Source organism: Neltuma alba, unplaced genomic scaffold (genome assembly GCF_004799145.2).
Source record: "Neltuma alba isolate B1F8T4 unplaced genomic scaffold, ASM479914v2 tig00003795_pilon, whole genome shotgun sequence".
Classification (NCBI taxonomy): Eukaryota; Viridiplantae; Streptophyta; class Magnoliopsida; order Fabales; family Fabaceae; genus Neltuma; species Neltuma alba.
Genome location: NW_021633430.1, coordinates 1 through 17058, shown reverse-complemented (window position 1 = coordinate 17058; position 17058 = coordinate 1). Strand labels below are relative to the sequence as shown.

The window sequence follows — 17058 nt, the reverse complement described above, 5'->3', positions numbered from 1 at the left end:
AAATGAGGATTAATAATAAGCAACAGGAAAACCCACACTAACCCCCTTTAATTTTTTTTAACATTTTCGGATTAATAATAAGCAACTGGAAAACCCCCACTAACCCCTTTAATTTTTTTTTCATTTTCATTTTGTTTTAACTTATTTGTCGTATCCCTTACTTAAAAAAAAAACTGTAATTATAATAAGATTTTAGAGACTTTGCATAAATTTTAAACATAAAATCATCTCTTACTATATACTGCTCAGTCTTTAATATATGATCTAATTGTTAAGTTAATTTTTGTCCTAAATATAAAACCTATTTATCATATTTATCAATTTTTTCTAAATTACTCCTACAAATACTTCCTCAACTATAATTAAGTAAATAAGAGAAGAATAATATTATTCGTAAAAAAGATGATTGTAGTGTTTTAGAAAAAACATATCATATTTCTTATCATTAACTAATTTATCTAATTTTCTTAATCTAATCAAATTAGTTAAATAGATCTTATATTAAGAACGGAAGGATTAGTTAACCAAATTGGAAAGCCCACTGATTGCTTAGCTTTTTAATTTTTATTTTTCAATATTTTATTACTGAGCTCGTTGTATCCGGTGAGAAGTGGCCGAAACAAGTGGAGTTAAGATTCAGATTCAACCAGCTCTTAATTTTGGCGACAACGACTTAATTTATTTATAAATTCTAATTGCATTTTCTTTTTTTTAGAACAAATAATAATTAGTGGCAGTGGCACTATGAAAGGCTGCCAGATAAAGCAGCTAAGAAAAGGCGTTGATTGAGAAGTTTTCCTATCTTTGTTTTGAGAAAAAGGAAATGTTTCTTTTTAATCAAATTGGCCAAGTTATATTATTATTATTTTTTTAATAAGAAGTTATCTGAAATTTTCTGTGTGTATGATCTTGGGGAGACCGGAGCCCTGCAAGCCATCAAAACACTGTTAGCTTTTAAGAAACCAAAATGATGATATAAGTTATTTAACTTCGTTGAAATGAGTAATACATAATAAATATACGTATTATGCATACTTTTTTAGAATTTTTAAAATTGAATAATTTATTTAGAAAAATTTAAGGTGGTTTTTTAATTGCAAACCGGGAGAACATTTGTATGATTTTTATATAATTCCAAACAATTTACACTGATTTGAAAATGAATGAGAGATTTCTACAATTTGAGTAAGATCCGATAACAGTTTATACAATTTATTTAAAACAATTTTTTAATCTTCAAGACACAAAAATGTATCATAATTAATATATACTCTCCAAAAAAAATTTATAACATTTAAGTGTAAATATCATCATAGAGACGCAACTTGATCTTAAGATTAAGTCAATTCTATTTTAGTTGGTGAAATTAATAATCCTCTGTTGCGATCATATGAAATAAAAAATTGATGGAGATTTAATTAAAAAGCGATTTGTCCTATTCTATACTTTTCTAACTAAGTTATTAAAAAAAAAAAAAGATCCAGAGAGATGCTATACATTGACGTAATTGATTGTTAATTGTTATGTAAGAAAACATTGTTAAATAAAATTCCCCATCAAAGAGTATCATTTGTAAACAATAAATTAAACAATTTTGATGAATATACTGTATTATTATTTACAATTTATAAAGAATATGATTGGTTAGAGTTTTTACATTTTGTGTTTAATTATTGACATTGATCACAAGTTAATTGAGAAGCGAGTTGATTGGGTCGTTAAACCTTTTTAGAGAAGGATTATCCTCCAGATTGGGCGAGGAGACTTCCCTTGCGGTTTTATTAGTATAGATTATGCAGGAATTTTGATTGATACCCCATAACATTGTGTTCTTGGTCCTTGATGTTGCTTTTATTTTGTTGTATTTTTATTTTATTTCTTTTCATTTGTCTTTGGACCTTGTTCTAAAGCTTAGAGCGATATAGAATCTACGAATTATTTTTGGGTAAAAATTTATTTTAAATTTAAGACTAATTTTTATTGTATTGGAAATGTTAAATATTAAAGTCTTTCTAACACATGCATTTCCTAAAAATTAGACCTGTATTCTTCTTATCAACTCAACCAATAACTTATCAATAACTCTATAAATTTTTGATGGTATTACCGCTCCCACATTATGATTTTTTTACCGTTTATTAATATTAAAGTCTTTCTAACACATGATTTTTTACCGTTTAAAAAAAATAATACTAGGAGAAAAATCTCTCCAAATAGTTTTTTTTTTTACTATTTTCAAAATTTTTCCTTTTTAGTATTCCTCCTATTTTTCTCTCACTTTTTCCTCCATCAAATTTATTATTTAATATTTAAGAAAATGAAATTTAAATTTATACCAATGTATGGTTATGAAATTTTAAGGAGGATGCCTCATGACTTAGTTGGGACCAAAAAAATTTGCTTAATAAAAAAATATTTGACATTGTTTTGGGAATAACTTTTTGCCTAAACGTTACTTAAAGTTGAAATAATTTTGTTTTTACTTTTAACTTCTAGGCTTTTCTTTACATTTAAACATGGCTTTTTAATATATTATACCACTTTGATCTATAAGTCATTTGTAGGGGGAAAAAAAGTTTGATCTTGCATATAAGTCACTTATAAAATTATTAATATGTATTTTTTTTAATTTTATTTATATTTAATTTTTATTTGGAAGCTAGAAAGATGAGAGAGATATGTGAATGATTTATAAATATAGAAAAAAAATTAATAAAGACAAAATTATAAAATGTACTAATTTAATGTATTTCTTAATATTAAAAAATAAATTGCAAATAAATTATAATAGAGATAAGAGAATACACACAAGTTTCTAATAAACTGATTTTTTTATAAAAACCAAAACCAATATTGCTCATATTATATTAGTTGATTTTTTTAATATATTAATTTACTTTTATTTCAATTTCAATTTGCAAGTTGAAATAAAAGTTATTTTTTTATCGAAAGAAGCTGAGATAGAAAATATCATTATCTTTTTTTCTTTTTCAGGATCTTTTCTGTTTTCTTTTGAATCAAATAATTTCTCGGGCCAAAAAAAAAGAGTAATAATAACAATAGAAATCAAATATTTTCTTCTCCGGAGCCTGGATAAGCCTCCGGCGTCCTTCGATTATGCTTGGGATTCACCAGCTTTACTAGTGGCTTGAAAATGTTGCGATCAAAAAGACAAATCATTGATGGCCCCGCATTTTCAATATTTTAATCTTCCTTGTCACACCTTGCAAGTGGCACTGGAGCTGTTGTAATTTTTAACAATGGAATCATCCTCTTTCTCTCTGCAATTTAGCGATTTTACCCATCCAGTCTCTACCACTCCCAGCTTTCTCTTCTTCACAGCACCCAATTTTTCCCCGGAATATCGAGGCTCCAGAAAATGTCAGATTCCGAGGACGAAAAATCCGAACATACTCCCCAATCAAAGCCCACCGCGGAGGAACCTGGGTCTGTAATGGATTTCGACCTCGACCTCGAGAGTTCTTGGCCTTTAGATCAGATAGCTTTCGCCTCTAACCCTATGTCCCCGTTTCTGATTTCCGCCACATCGGAGCAACCTTGTTCTCCTCTCTGGCTTTTCTCAGACGTGGACGACGATAGGCAAGCTAAAGTTGCCGCGTCATCCCTCTCCGATGTCCATCGATTGCTCTCCTGTACGGTTCTTGCTCGTTTTGGATTCGTTGTTGAATGGATTTTGCAGTTTTCATCCATCTTTTGGAGATTTTTTTTTAATTTTTAGTATTCATCTTTTCAAGTTGGTTGCAAATTGAAAAGCTACCAATGAACGGGCTTTAGTTGACCTTAAAATATTAGAGGGTCAACGATTCTATTTTTGCAACGTGTTTTGTTGACAAGGGATTTTCTTTGTCTCTATATTTATGGAAGTTTCGTATTTTCTTTCGATCCCTGCTGCCTTGAAGCTTGAATTATTTTTTGAAACTAAGAGCCTTGATTAAAAGTCAGAAATGAGACAACAATTAGCACTTCTCAATTCAATGAAGTTTGTTGCTTGCCTTTGCAATCAAAGCGGGATTTTCGTTTACTAAACCACATATCTGACTTTACTTGATAGATTCATATTTTTATTCTCCTGTCTTATAATTCCTTTCTTCAGCGTTCGAGCAAGCTGTTATTTACTGAACAGACTATTGTTTATACTTTTTTGTTCGTTGGGCTTTAAATGTTGCCCATATTTTTGAGATGTTACTACGACGATTGCAGTATATATGCATATAGAAATTTAGAATTTATACTGTGTCTGTAAACTGTGATATTGAGTTCGTTCGATCCGGTACCAAAACTTTAAACTTTTCCGGAAAGCTGCATTTCTTCTGACTGAAGTTACTGTTTTCAGGCAATTCGAATTCAGTAGCTGAAAAACCAGCGGAGAATGAGGAGACTGAAAAAACCCGTTCGCGCTTTGTTGCCCTGCCACCAATGCCATTAGAAACCCCAGATGGGTATTGTTTGATTAAAGAAAGGATGACACAAGCACTAAGGTACTTCAAAGAGTTGGCTGACCAGAATGTGCTGGCTCAGGTTTGGGCACCTGTAAGGATGGGGAACCAGTATGTCCTTACAACTTCAGGGCAACCTTTTGTTCTTGATCCACATAGTAATGGACTCTATCAGTATAGAACAGTCTCTCTGATGTACATGTTTTCAGCAAATGGAGAGAATAATGGAATCCTGGGGCTTCCTGGTCGTGTTTTTCATCAGAAGTTGCCAGAATGGTCTCCCAATGTTCAATATTACTCTAACAAAGAGTATCCCCGCCGAAATCATGCTCAAAATTACAACGTTCGAGGAACCTTGGCTTTGCCTGTGTTTGAACCTTCAGGGCAGTCATGTATTGGTGTGCTGGAGTTGATAATGACTGCTCAGAAGATTAACTATGCCCCTGAGGTTGATAAAGTCTGCAAAGCTCTTGAGGTTGGGTTGCTTCCACCCTGGTTGTCCATATTAAGTTTTGTGCTTTGGTCATGTAGTCATGTCAGTTTCATGTAAACTGTGTATGATGGTCATACGTTTTCACGGTTGATTTCCAAAACATCCATGACTTTTTATAGTCATGATGCTAGCATGTCGGAAAATATTCTGTGATTATAAACATCTATGAGATTCATTAGTCACCTGCTGTCAGTTTTCCTGCAGGCAGTAAATTTGAAGAGTTCAGAAATTTTGGAACATCCATTCACCCAGGTGATTTTTTAACTATTAATATTCACATCTGATGTATACTCAAACATGTATGTATATTTTATGGTGTTGTATATCTTACCCCTCTATTCTCACAGATATAACTTGGCAATGCTTTTGAACCAGATTTGTAATGAAAGCCGTCAGAATGCATTAGCAGAGATCTTGGAGATATTGACGGTGGTCTGTGAAGCTCATAAATTACCTCTGGCCCAAACATGGGTTCCTTGTAGGCATCGGAGTGTTCTGGCTAATGGTGGTGGCCTGAAGAAGAGCTGCTGCAGTTTTGATGGTAGTTGCATGGGGCAAGTTTGCATGTCTACTACTGATGTTGCATTCTATGTCATTGATGCTCATATGTGGGGCTTCCATGAAGCCTGTGCTGAGCATCACTTACAACAAGGTCAAGGAGTTGCTGGGAAGGCATTTTTGTCTGGCAATATGTGCTTCTGTGGAAACATTACCCAGTTCTGCAAAACTGAGTACCCTTTGGTACATTATGCTCTCATGTTTGGCTTAACCAGCTGTTTCGCTGTCTGTTTGCAAAGCTCTCATACCGGACATGATGATTATATATTGGAATTTTTTCTGCCTCCTAAGGTCACAGACTTCAACGAACAAATGACCATGTTGGGATCTATAGTAGCAACAATGAAACAGCATTTCCATAGTCTTAAGATAGCTGCTGGTCTTGAGCTCGAGGAGGAATGTTCAGTTGAAATCATTGAAGCAACGAGTGAAAGAGTTTATTCAAGACTCGAATGTATTATGATTGCCCAACCTACTAAATTGCCACATGGGCCTGATGCCTTGCCAAATATGAGGGAGATTTTACCGCTGGATACATCAGAGCAGCAAATGGTATTCTTAGATGATCAAAATGGTGGAGGGAGTCTTGGTGATAGAGCTGGTGGAATCTCTGATCAGATACCCCCCTTGGAGACTAAAAACATAAAGAAACCCTCAGAGAGAAAACGGGGAAAAACTGAGAAATCAATCAGTCTTGAAGTTTTGCAAAACTATTTCGCTGGGAGCCTTAAAGATGCTGCAAAGAGTCTTGGTGGTATGTTCATGATCTAAATCATTGTTGTTAGCAATTTTTTGTTATATCTCTTCATTTCTATGAATCTGCTGCCAATGGAGATATATATTTATTAAAGAATATGCATCCACAGCATATAAACACTTGCTGTTTTTCATTATCAATAGGTGTACGTATTTTCATATATAATAGACCTTTCTTTTGGGCTGAGAATATGTTGACACGACTTTTTTGTGGCCACCGTGTGGGGTTCAGCAAATGGTCTTTTCAGTGGGGTTTCCCTTGTAGATTTACTAATGTATTTGAAACGAGTCTGTGAACTCACTTTTTGTTTTTCGGATAGGAAAGCTCTTCTCTTTGGAAAATCCTCTTTTATAAATTTCTGTCTTCTTATATACATTCTTGCTGTGCAGTTTGCCCCACGACAATGAAGCGCATATGTAGGCAGCATGGGATATCCCGTTGGCCATCTCGGAAGATTAACAAGGTTAATCGTTCCCTGTCCAAGCTTAAGCGGGTCATTGAATCTGTCCAAGGTGCTGAAGGAGCATTTGGTTTAAATTCCCTCAGCACCAGTCCACTTCCTACGGCTGTTGGTTCCTTTCCTGAGCCTTCAAACAAGTTCGGCCAACAAGCCTCGCTAAGCATTCAACTGGGAGAACCACAGATGAAAGAGAGCGAGTTGGATGCCTCCAAAGTATCAGAAACGAACACACAGACTGAGGTAGAACATCAGTTGGTAGGAGGAAGGGTGCGAAGTCCTGAAACTCACGAGAAAAGTGGGTCCAGTCAGGAGTTTGGTAAAGGCCCTGGAGGACCTAGAACGGGGAGTGCCTCAAGTGAAGATAGGGCAAACCCAACTTCTCATGGCTCGTGCCAGGGTAGTCCCCCAATCGAAAGTTCACCTCCAAAAGATATATTCATTACAACCAATACTGATCAGTGTGTTGTGGCTGGGGGATTGCCGGATTTGCAGCCAGCAAGTAAACTGAATGGTCCGCCTGGGTATGCCATGCCCAACCTTGTGCCCACAGAACTTCAGGAGTCATTTGGAGGAATGCTGATAGAGGATGCAGGTAGTTCCAAAGACTTGAGAAATTTGTGTCCTGCAGAAGCAGATGCCAATGTGGAGGATCAGTTGCCAGAAGCTTGTGCTGCTAATCCTCCAGGCTCTGACTTTGGTCCTAAGCAATGCAACAATACTCTTGGCGACACGATGACGCTTTTCGCAGCTCGGAGAGAAATGAAGACCGTGACTATAAAAGCAACATACAGAGAAGATATCATCCGGTTTCGTATCTCCTCAACATCAGGCATTGTGGAACTGAAAGAAGAAGTTGCCAAAAGACTGAAACTAGAGGTGGGTACTTTTGATATCAAGTACCTTGATGATGATCAAGAATGGGTTTTGATAGTATGTGATGCAGACCTTCAGGAGTGCATGGATATCTCTAGATCTTCCGGTACTAACATAATCAGGCTTTTGGTACATGATATAACTTCCAATCTCGGAAGTTCCTGTGAGAGTTCCGGGGAGTGAGGAGTGGCTGTATATAGTTTTTGTTTGTAGTCAGTTATTTAAAATTCTTGTAGCCATAGGACATGATAAATGCTAGATTTTGGTTTCAGATTTGTTGAAGTTGTAAGAAACTTGACATTTTTATCTCCCAAAACTGATAAATTGACTATGATTAAGTATTCTTCGATAATACATCTAATGCGATCGGCTACAAAGTAAGATCTCCCATTTTCAAGTTCTTGGGATAATTTTGCGAAAAGGGAAAGTAAATACTGAAAGATGGTAGAATAATTTAGGAACAAAAATTATACTACATGTTTAATGTAATAGTTAATTTGCCATTTAATTTTGTCATAAATATAAGATTTTAATTCATTTTATTTCTCATATTTATTCAGTTTCAAAATTAATTAATTAGGTTTTGTAATAAGAACCGGATTAGTGCTTAACTAACCATGTATTTCAGAACCACAACGTGTTGTCTTAAAAAAAATAGAGAACTGAGAACAAAACCATGATCATAATTCCGAGCTGAACTCTCTTTCAGCACATTGTAATGTTCTGAAATGTAATTTGCCATTTCATGTCGTGCCTTTTAAGATGTCATCGTCGACTTTGTTAGAGTCGTTTATATTCAATTACAAAATTGTATGCAAGAACTGATTTTATATATAAGACGGAACCCTTGTCATCCTGACTTCATCCTTCTTCTTTTTCTTTTTTAATATGTAGAGTAAGAAATCCCAAATAACAATTATATTCATGATTGTGATTTGGGTGGCGAGTCAAACAAACGCGCGCGGTTAAGTTACATTAAAGTTCTTGTTTACTCATACACCATAATTTTTCTTACTCTGACGAAATAAAGATCGTGTGCTGTTCAAGTTGCCAGCTTGCCATTTCCCTTGCGCATGTATGACTTTAAAAATTAGACATAAAAAATTAGTCTAACTTAACTAGCTTGAGTTTCTTTTTATTAAATGATCAAACATAATTTTTTTTTGAAAAAACTAATTGACAATCCTTATTATAGTTTGACTCAGTTTTAAATTGGATCCCTATAATTTTTCCCCCCTTTTTATCAAGTTTTTATTGTTTGATCGGTTTTAATGAAAGTCCTCCATTACAAAAACTGTTAGTTTAAGCAGAGAGGGCTTATGTGGCGGGCATTGTCTTCTTATTCCTCAGCTTCTCTCCCTCCCTCTTCCCCTCAATCTCCTTTAAATCATGCGATGCTTTCTCTAAATCATCATCGTCCTGCTTACCGACCTTTCCAACGAACAACCCCTACTCCCCTTCCTCACTCCCTCTCTCCTTCTTTCTCTCTCTCTCTCTCCACTTTCTACGAATGAAGACTATACAATATGCTCCCCAACATTCATAGTGTCAAAATTCTTGCAAGAGTTTCTCATAGCAGTGAAGATAGTAGAAAGAGAGAGAAAGGAAGGAAGGAGAGAGAGAGAGTGACAGTGAGAATGGGAGGGGAGTGAGGAAGGAGAGTGGGGGTTGCTCGTTGGAAAGGTTGGCAAGCAGGATGATGATGATGTAGAGAAAGCATTGCATGGTTTAAAGGAGATTGAGGGAAAGAGGGAGAGAAAGAAGCCAATGCCTTTACATCACTCCAAAAGTGCAATTCACCCAAACATATTTATTTTGTATATTATAAAATCCACCCAAACAGTCCTTTAGACTAACAACGTTAGTAACAGAAAGACCTTCATTAAAACTGATCAAACAGTAAGAACTTGATAAAAAAAAATGATAAAATTAATCTCTACTAGTGACAGAAGATCCTTCAAGTGAAGCAGAAAAACAAAAGGTTGCAAAGAAGATAACTAATCAAAATTCCTCCCTACTCAAGATCAAGACACATGACTCATGCAGAATGAACTTGGCTTGCTTCTCTGAGGAAACAAGCATCGGAACGATAACGAGAGTACAAGTTTGATTTATCCAATGTTTTTCCCCCGATCCATGAGGTGTGATTTCCATACTGGAGAACCCAGAATGAAGGGTAAGAGCATGTCTGGAGCAGCGTTTGAGCCTCTGAAAGGTGACTTGAAAAATGTACGACGAACTTATTGTGTTATTTGCAACTAAAGGGATGTTTGGATTTAAGATGGAAGTAAATGGACCTCTAGGAAAAAGTCACTTTGAAGTGGAAGTTAGAAGTTTGAGCTTCTGTTCATAACATGGAGAGAGAACACAGAAAATAGAAAAGAAAGATAAGGATATTAAGTGGGCCCTATCCTAATCCAATAATTTGATTTTTTTTCCTAAAAAAAAAAAAACTAATTGAATACCTATGATGTACTATAAAACATCAATATGCTAATTTGAATAGATTAAAAAAACTAAATCAATTACTTGATTATATACGTTACATGATCTCTCTAAAATATTTATACATATTGTTAGATTACATACTAATTTATAAATCGTTTTACAACTCATTTCTTTTTTAATTTTTATTATCTTTTCCAATAACTTTCAATTTATTAAACCGACTTTTATAAAGATCAACCCCCACATAAAACATATTACACTAGCTAACTTTTATCCCAATTTATATTTGCAAAATTCAAATAAAATAAGTCACTTTTACCGTCACCAGCCCAAACACCCCCCTTAATCTTAAATCACAATAAAACGCTGGCTGAATTGGACTGAAGAACGAAGCTGACGCAAGAAGTCTAACTTGATCTGTAATAAAACACGAGACCTGCACTTAATCGATAACTGGCTGCATTTGCAGGAGAATTTAAAAAGGGGTGAGAAATGGATTTCAAAAATGTTATTCGAGTTCGACGGTAGAGATGGCAGAGGCCACACATTGTCTCATCTCGTTAATGATATCTTGCACCTCAGAAAAAGTTTGCTCGCCGCATACTTGGCTCCTGAATCTACAGCTCATGCTAACAAACATGCCTCTTACATAAAAAGAAGTTCTCAAGAACTTGAACTCTAAATTTGAATATGAACCTTTAGCTCATATAGTGTTGTAATGGCTCTCAAATATGAAATATATTGCTCACTGGTAAGATGAAGTTTATCCACCATCCCTCTGACAACATTTTTTCCTTCAGGTATATAAATGGTTGAGGAAACAAATTGATATTAACTTCCCCAATACGGTTCCATATCCAATTCACTTTTATATAGTGACAATTACTCTACTAAAAACAAGGAGTACATCCTATTATAGCGGATTTCACTTTCACACAGCAGGTGGTCAAATAATCGACGCTAGGAATATTGAGGAACTTCGGATGCAATAGAATTTGACCAGAAAATCAATGATGGGTAGATGCAGAGACGAAAAAATACATTCCGAGTGAACCACGCTCACAAATATTAGATTGAAGTAAACAAAACTAGACAAGGGTACCTGCCATTCTTAATTTATCAAAACACATGCTTCTAAAAGTAATTAGTCTTCAATTATGAAAATTGAATTACACAAATACTAAGATATCAGTGCTATTACGCTTCCCGTGAAAATGGAAAATTAAGCCTTCTTCTTCTCTCCACCTCCACCAGCCCTGTCACCATAACAGAGAAAATGAGCAAATTAATTATTACAAACAAGTCAACCTACAAAACAAACGAGCCTGTTTGTGAACCTATGGTGGATATTAACACAAGCACATAAACATTAAAAGGTCGTGGGATCACCTCATCTTCCGGAGAACATTGGACATCTCCTCACGCTTCTTCTTAGCCCTCTTGTGAGTGCCTAACCTTCTCTTGGCCACCTTCAATGCTCTTTTATCTTTACCAACCTTGAGAAGCTCAGTAATACGCTTCTCATATGGAGCAAGTCCTGCAACCTCTCGTATCACTGACCTCACGAAATGGACACGCTTGCTTGTTTTCTGCATATACCACTAGAAATTTCAAACCAGCCATACATGGTGTTCGTTGCACAAGATAAACCTCAAAGAAATACAATTGAACAGTAACATTACAAAATTTAAAGATGCAACATGATCCAAAGCCCTCTCAAGCTAGGTCACAATAAACGCCACATAAAAAACATAAATAAAATTGATACATAACATTCTTCTGGACCATCACATGCCTCTAGATGTGAAATATTACGCAACCAGCATGATATCAGTTAATAACACCAAAGTGAAAGAAGCAGTAGTTACGCAAGACTCAACTATCTATATAGAATTTGTGATATTCATATTGGCGTTACAATTGGTAACTCGTTGCAAGTACCAGTACACTTCGACAGAATTAATACTGCTTTCGATAAGCAGAGCAGGAAATTTCATCTAATAACGGAAACATATCATGTCAGTAACAATTAGAGGACCCCGGTGCGATGCTGTATTATTCGCAGGCAATTGCTACGAAAGATAATTATTATCATTTAAAATACTTCAAATTTGAGCAGAAAAGTAATGAACACCTGAGGCATCAAAAATAGCTTACCCCCTTGCGATCTGATGGTCGTGGAGCCAATTCCTTCTTGGTCACCACATGGCCCTTGTTCAACCCAACGAAAAGGCCCGTGCTTGGCTGCTTAGGAGCCATTCCCTGAGCCAAAAACGCGAAGCTTTATTTACAATAACACAAGCCTTCACGGTATAAAAGAGAACAAAAGAGAACACAATAACATTGGTTCTTCAGCTCGACTGATCCCATCAAACATTACTTAATCATAGTTTTACCAAAGAATATTGCAAGCATAAACCATACGCAGACGGAAGTTATTGTGTTTGTATGATGAAAAATCAACAAAGTCGGGCCAAACCCAGAATAAAGTGATGTTCTACATCGAATATTTCCAATACATATGAGCTATTCATTACATCATGAGCTTCTTTGGCTTTCCGGAGGATTATAAGCAACTAAACAACCAAATTAGGGAACCAAGGCGAGAAGAGCTACGGTGGAAATCTTTACCTTGTGGCTTCTGAGAGGGGAAAGAGCGACGACGGTGCAGAGGGTCCGAGCCGAACTAGGGTTTTTCGGAATCAGTATCGATTTTATAGCGAAGCTCTTAGGTTAGCGATGCAAGTCCTTTTTTTTGTGTTTTTGACGGGGTTATGGTCTAATGGACCCAATTTTGAATTTAGGCTTATTATTGATCCACTTTTAAGGTGTTACTCATTGTGGATCTACTTTGTACCCTGCAAAAAGATTGTGGATCTACTTATTGATGACTGGGCTTTTCATGCTCACCACAAAAGTAATCCATTTCCGTTGTCCGAACCCAGGCAAGAGATAAGGTAGTTGGCCCAAAAGTAAACGTGAAAAGCAAGGTAAATGTTGTGAAGTTAGTTAATTTGGCATTTTGGTTTTTTATAGTCTGAATATTGCACTGAGAAGTTACCACGGGCATGGCATCAAAATCAAAATACGAGGACCATACGAGAATTGGATAATTAATATTTTAAATCGGACAAGATGAGTTTTCAACAGGAAAATTATATTCTAATCGGGGCTTTCAATTTGGTTTAGTAACTAGAATAACAAATTATGTTTGCCAACCAAATTAAAAACCAAACCAATTCTTATATTAAAAATATTAAAAATCAGAGCTAGTATTAAGCACAATAAGAGTATAATTAATTGATACTATCTTCGGTTCTTAATATAAAAGCTCATTGATTAATTTAAATATATTAAGAAAATTAATTTAGTTATTTGTAATAAATATGTATTGTTTTTTTCTAAAATATTATTACTAGTCAACCATATTAACTATAATTATTATTATTATAGAACTATTTTTAAAAAATAAATAAATAAAAAATAGATAGGTTTATATTTAAGATTAAATAAATTAATAAAGCTTTTAAATTAATAACCGAAAATAGCATCAATGGTTAATAGTAAATAAAAATAAGTTGATCTACCCTCAAGATTCTCATCAGTCATCGCAAGGGAAACTGGAAATAAAGTGAGGAACTTTCCTTTTTCGCCAACAAAGTGACGAACTTTCGAGATGTCAATTAATTTGGCAGAGGCAATTGAAATCCAACGCTAAACAAAAATCGTGTTTCGGCCTTTCTGGTTTGAAGATAGACTAGCATTATTTCTCTGGGGTTGATCTTGTCTGGGCTTCTTCCCTGTCCATAATGGCGTCCCTCGTCACTGTGTTCTTGCTTTCGCTCTTTGCCTGCTGCCTTGGAAGCTATTTTACGGAAAGGTGAAATGCCCGTCCATTTTTCTCCTGCATCAATTTTGTCTGAGAATTCGAATGCGGAACCTTCCTTTATTCTTTTCCATTAAATTACGTGATCAACTAACCATCTAAATGTGAAGTATGGGTTCCTTAGTTATCTGATTTAAGCTAGATCTTTGTTGATGTTTGTTGGATATGAGAATAGTCCTGGTATGAAGGTGGAGTTTATGTTTCGAAAAAGATTATATACCTATTTCAACGTGAGAATTTCATATTTTTCCAAAATTATACCTTTTTTTTTGGGAAAAAAAACCACAATACTGTCTTGATCACTCTAATTTATAATGTAGGTAAGAATGTCGTTGAAACAAATGTACTTGTTGAATTGTAATCATCGTCATAATAACGTTAACTTTGAAATCCTTGGTATGGAAATTCCATCAGCTTAATCACGACGGGCATCGAGGGTCGGATCAACCCATTTGTTGATATTCTACAGGAAGCTACGTTGCTCATTGATAGAACATGGTCTACATTTAGACTTTGCGTATCGGGATTACGTTAGGAAGGCTGATAGATTAGCTTAGTTTGTTCAGAGTATGTCCAGTCATAGCTGCATCTTTAGTCACCCTTCCCCTTGGTTCATCGAGGAGGAGGAAGATGAAAGAAGTTTGCGTTTTGTAGAAGATCTTTTGCAAATCGGCGTTGATTGAATGAATCATCTTCACTCCCGGGGGGGGGGGGGATCCTTGGTATGGATGTAGATCTGGAGATGCCTGCATGATTCAGAGCACTCTTTCATAAATTTGTTCGTTATGGTTATTCCTTTTCTGATTTTCTGTTTGGTTAAATTCTTATATTATTAAGCGAAAAAAATGGAGTAAATGTATAGGAGATAAGAATGGCTGGCTAAGGTGTTTTTCTTTTTTTTTTTTGTGTGTATGTAACTAACTTGCAACTTGTAATATGTAAATATGCCTATATGTGTTGTGGAATCTTTGGTTTGGTGATATGTTGTCCAAATAGGTGAACCGTGAACCCTTGCCCTGTAAGTTCCCAAGTCAAAGAAAGATTTCTTTCTCTTGCCAATCGTGAACATATTTCCTTCCATTCGGTTATCAGTCACTATTACTAATATACAATGTTATATTGCTTTGTTTGCTTTTGTAGCCGGAAGGAATTGAGGAATAAGGAATTGAGCCAGAAAACTTCCTTACTATTGGACCACTCAATTCATTCCAACCAAATTGACCCAACACATGTTCACCAACTCTCTTGGCGACCAAGGTCAGGTACTTTTGAAAACTTTTCTCTAATAGTTATTCTCTGATAGGTCATCACTTTGGAAGGCTCTACAGGTTTAAATATACAATATTCTATTTTCTTTAACCTGTTTGTTTATTCCTCCTTTTTGTGCCTTTAAACTTTGCTGTTGCCCCTTGTGCTATAGGGTCTTTCTCTACGAGGGTTTTTTGTCAGATAAGGAGTGTGACTATCTTATTTCTTTGGTATTATTCCCTTCTGTTAGTTAGCATGTTGGTTCCTGACGCTTAGGCGAGACTTTGGATTTATTATTTATTTTTCTTAGGCACAAACTGTGAAAGAAAAATCCTCAGAGAAGGATCATCATTTAGAGGGAGATGCGACAAACAAGAAGCTTACCTCAGAAACTTTGTTGACTATGGAAGTGAGTGTGAACTTTTGTTTATTTAGCCTGGAAGGTGCTTGTTTTTTAAATTGTCAAATTAGGTTCTATTTGTAGTTATATTTTGGGTTGTGCTTTTCATGACTTCAAGGCTTTGAAGATTTTGCATACGAATGGATAGTTTGGTGGTTTTTGTATGTTTTTGAATTGTTTTATCGATGGCAAAGTGTTTTATATGTGTTTAAGGTAAGCCACTATAAATTCAAAATGGATTCTCTTGTTTTAAGAATCTATCAACTGGTTACCCCTGTGTGAACCATTGCAATAAGTGTTCTTTTTGAACGTGCTACTATGTAGATCTCTTGTATCTTATTCTTTTCATTTTATCATCTGTGGATACTTTTCATTTTTCTTATGCTTTCCATTGTTTTTTTTTTCCATCTATTTGCAAATATGGCACCTTTCTAACTTTAATAGTCACTTCTAGTTTCCAAGTGGAGCATGTATCAAATATTCATTGCACCCCGAGTTTCTGTTTTAAAATCTGTATACCATCTCTTATAGTCTGTAGTGTATTCTCCTTATAAACTTTCCGTCCTTTTCCTTCCCCATCTTTTCCCATTGTTATTCTTTTTTTTCACTGTAGGTTACCTACGTTAAATAATGAGACAACAGTCAATTTCTATTTAGATAAGAACCTTGCTTTGGTTCTTGGCCTATGGAAAACGTAAGAAAAATGTATGTAATGGATATGTTATATAAACATTTGGCTTTCAGGGATAAACAGCAACCAAAAGTGGTGCTATCTATTGACTTTAATTTTATGAGGTTTTCCAAGATATCAGCGAGGGGAACTTTCAATATCAAACTTCCAGAACCAGCTTGAAGATTCCTGTTTTTAAATATGCAAACTCGTTACCTAGGACAATTTAAATGCAAACTGGGAAATGAAAGCAAGCATTGTAAAGTGCGTACGTGCATGTATGTTTCTTTCACACGGCTAGCAGTCCTGCTGCCCTTTCATAACTACTATTAGAAGTTCTCTTGTTCTCTTATTATGATATTTTATGGGCTTTGATCTTTTACATCATGTATTTTGAAATTACTGCAATAGAAAGCTTGAAATGTTCTTTTTTTTTTTTAAAAAAAAAAAGGAGGAAAAGTGGTCTTCCTTTTTGCTGCACTTTGCCAATCCAACCAAATTGCTTGTTGTTTTAAGCTCTTATTCTCAGCCACCTATCGTCAGAGACACAATTTTCTGGGTATGTTGTGGTAATGTTTTTACATTGTTTTTTAGGATGATATGTTGCAAGGATTAGCAGAAAGAATCCGCGCTCTGGACTTTCCTTCCTAAAGGTATCACTCTCAATATTGTCATTCCTGGCCAGAATTTATCTGCCCGTGACTTGTGTGATGCACATTCTAATGTATAGTTTTTCACTTGATTTCATGATAATAATTTTTACCATAGAACAGCAAGCGTATGCGGGTCATGTATTATGGACTTGAAA

General features: G+C 35.2%; 3 protein-coding genes across 3 annotated transcripts; 2 read left to right on the top strand and 1 right to left on the bottom strand.

The window, feature by feature from the left end:
• The first annotated feature begins 3254 nt into the window (after positions 1-3254).
• LOC114742527 (protein NLP6-like) lies at positions 3255-7952 on the top strand. The gene is made up of 5 exons (XM_028930763.1): positions 3255-3653; positions 4355-4932; positions 5155-5202; positions 5326-6262; positions 6655-7952. The coding sequence occupies exons 1-5, from the start codon at positions 3380-3382 to the stop codon at positions 7779-7781; spliced, it is 2964 nt and encodes a 987-aa protein (XP_028786596.1). The 5' UTR covers positions 3255-3379; the 3' UTR covers positions 7782-7952.
• A 3063-nt stretch (positions 7953-11015) lies between these two features.
• On the bottom strand, positions 11016-12786 carry LOC114742531 (60S ribosomal protein L36-2-like). The gene is made up of 4 exons (XM_028930767.1): positions 12678-12786; positions 12204-12308; positions 11436-11635; positions 11016-11302 (listed from the first exon to the last, which is right to left on the bottom strand). Exons 2-4 carry the CDS (start codon positions 12303-12305, stop codon positions 11269-11271), a joined length of 336 nt encoding a protein of 111 aa, XP_028786600.1. The 5' UTR covers positions 12306-12308; positions 12678-12786; the 3' UTR covers positions 11016-11268.
• Positions 12787-13700: 914 nt separating this feature from the next.
• LOC114742530 (probable prolyl 4-hydroxylase 12) lies at positions 13701-15623 on the top strand (the record flags this gene model as incomplete). The annotated part of the gene is made up of 4 exons (XM_028930766.1): positions 13701-13926; positions 15073-15189; positions 15353-15410; positions 15491-15623. Coding segments are annotated over exons 1-4 (379 nt in total), but the record flags the coding sequence as incomplete, so codon positions are not given.
• Positions 15624-17058: the final 1435 nt, after the last annotated feature.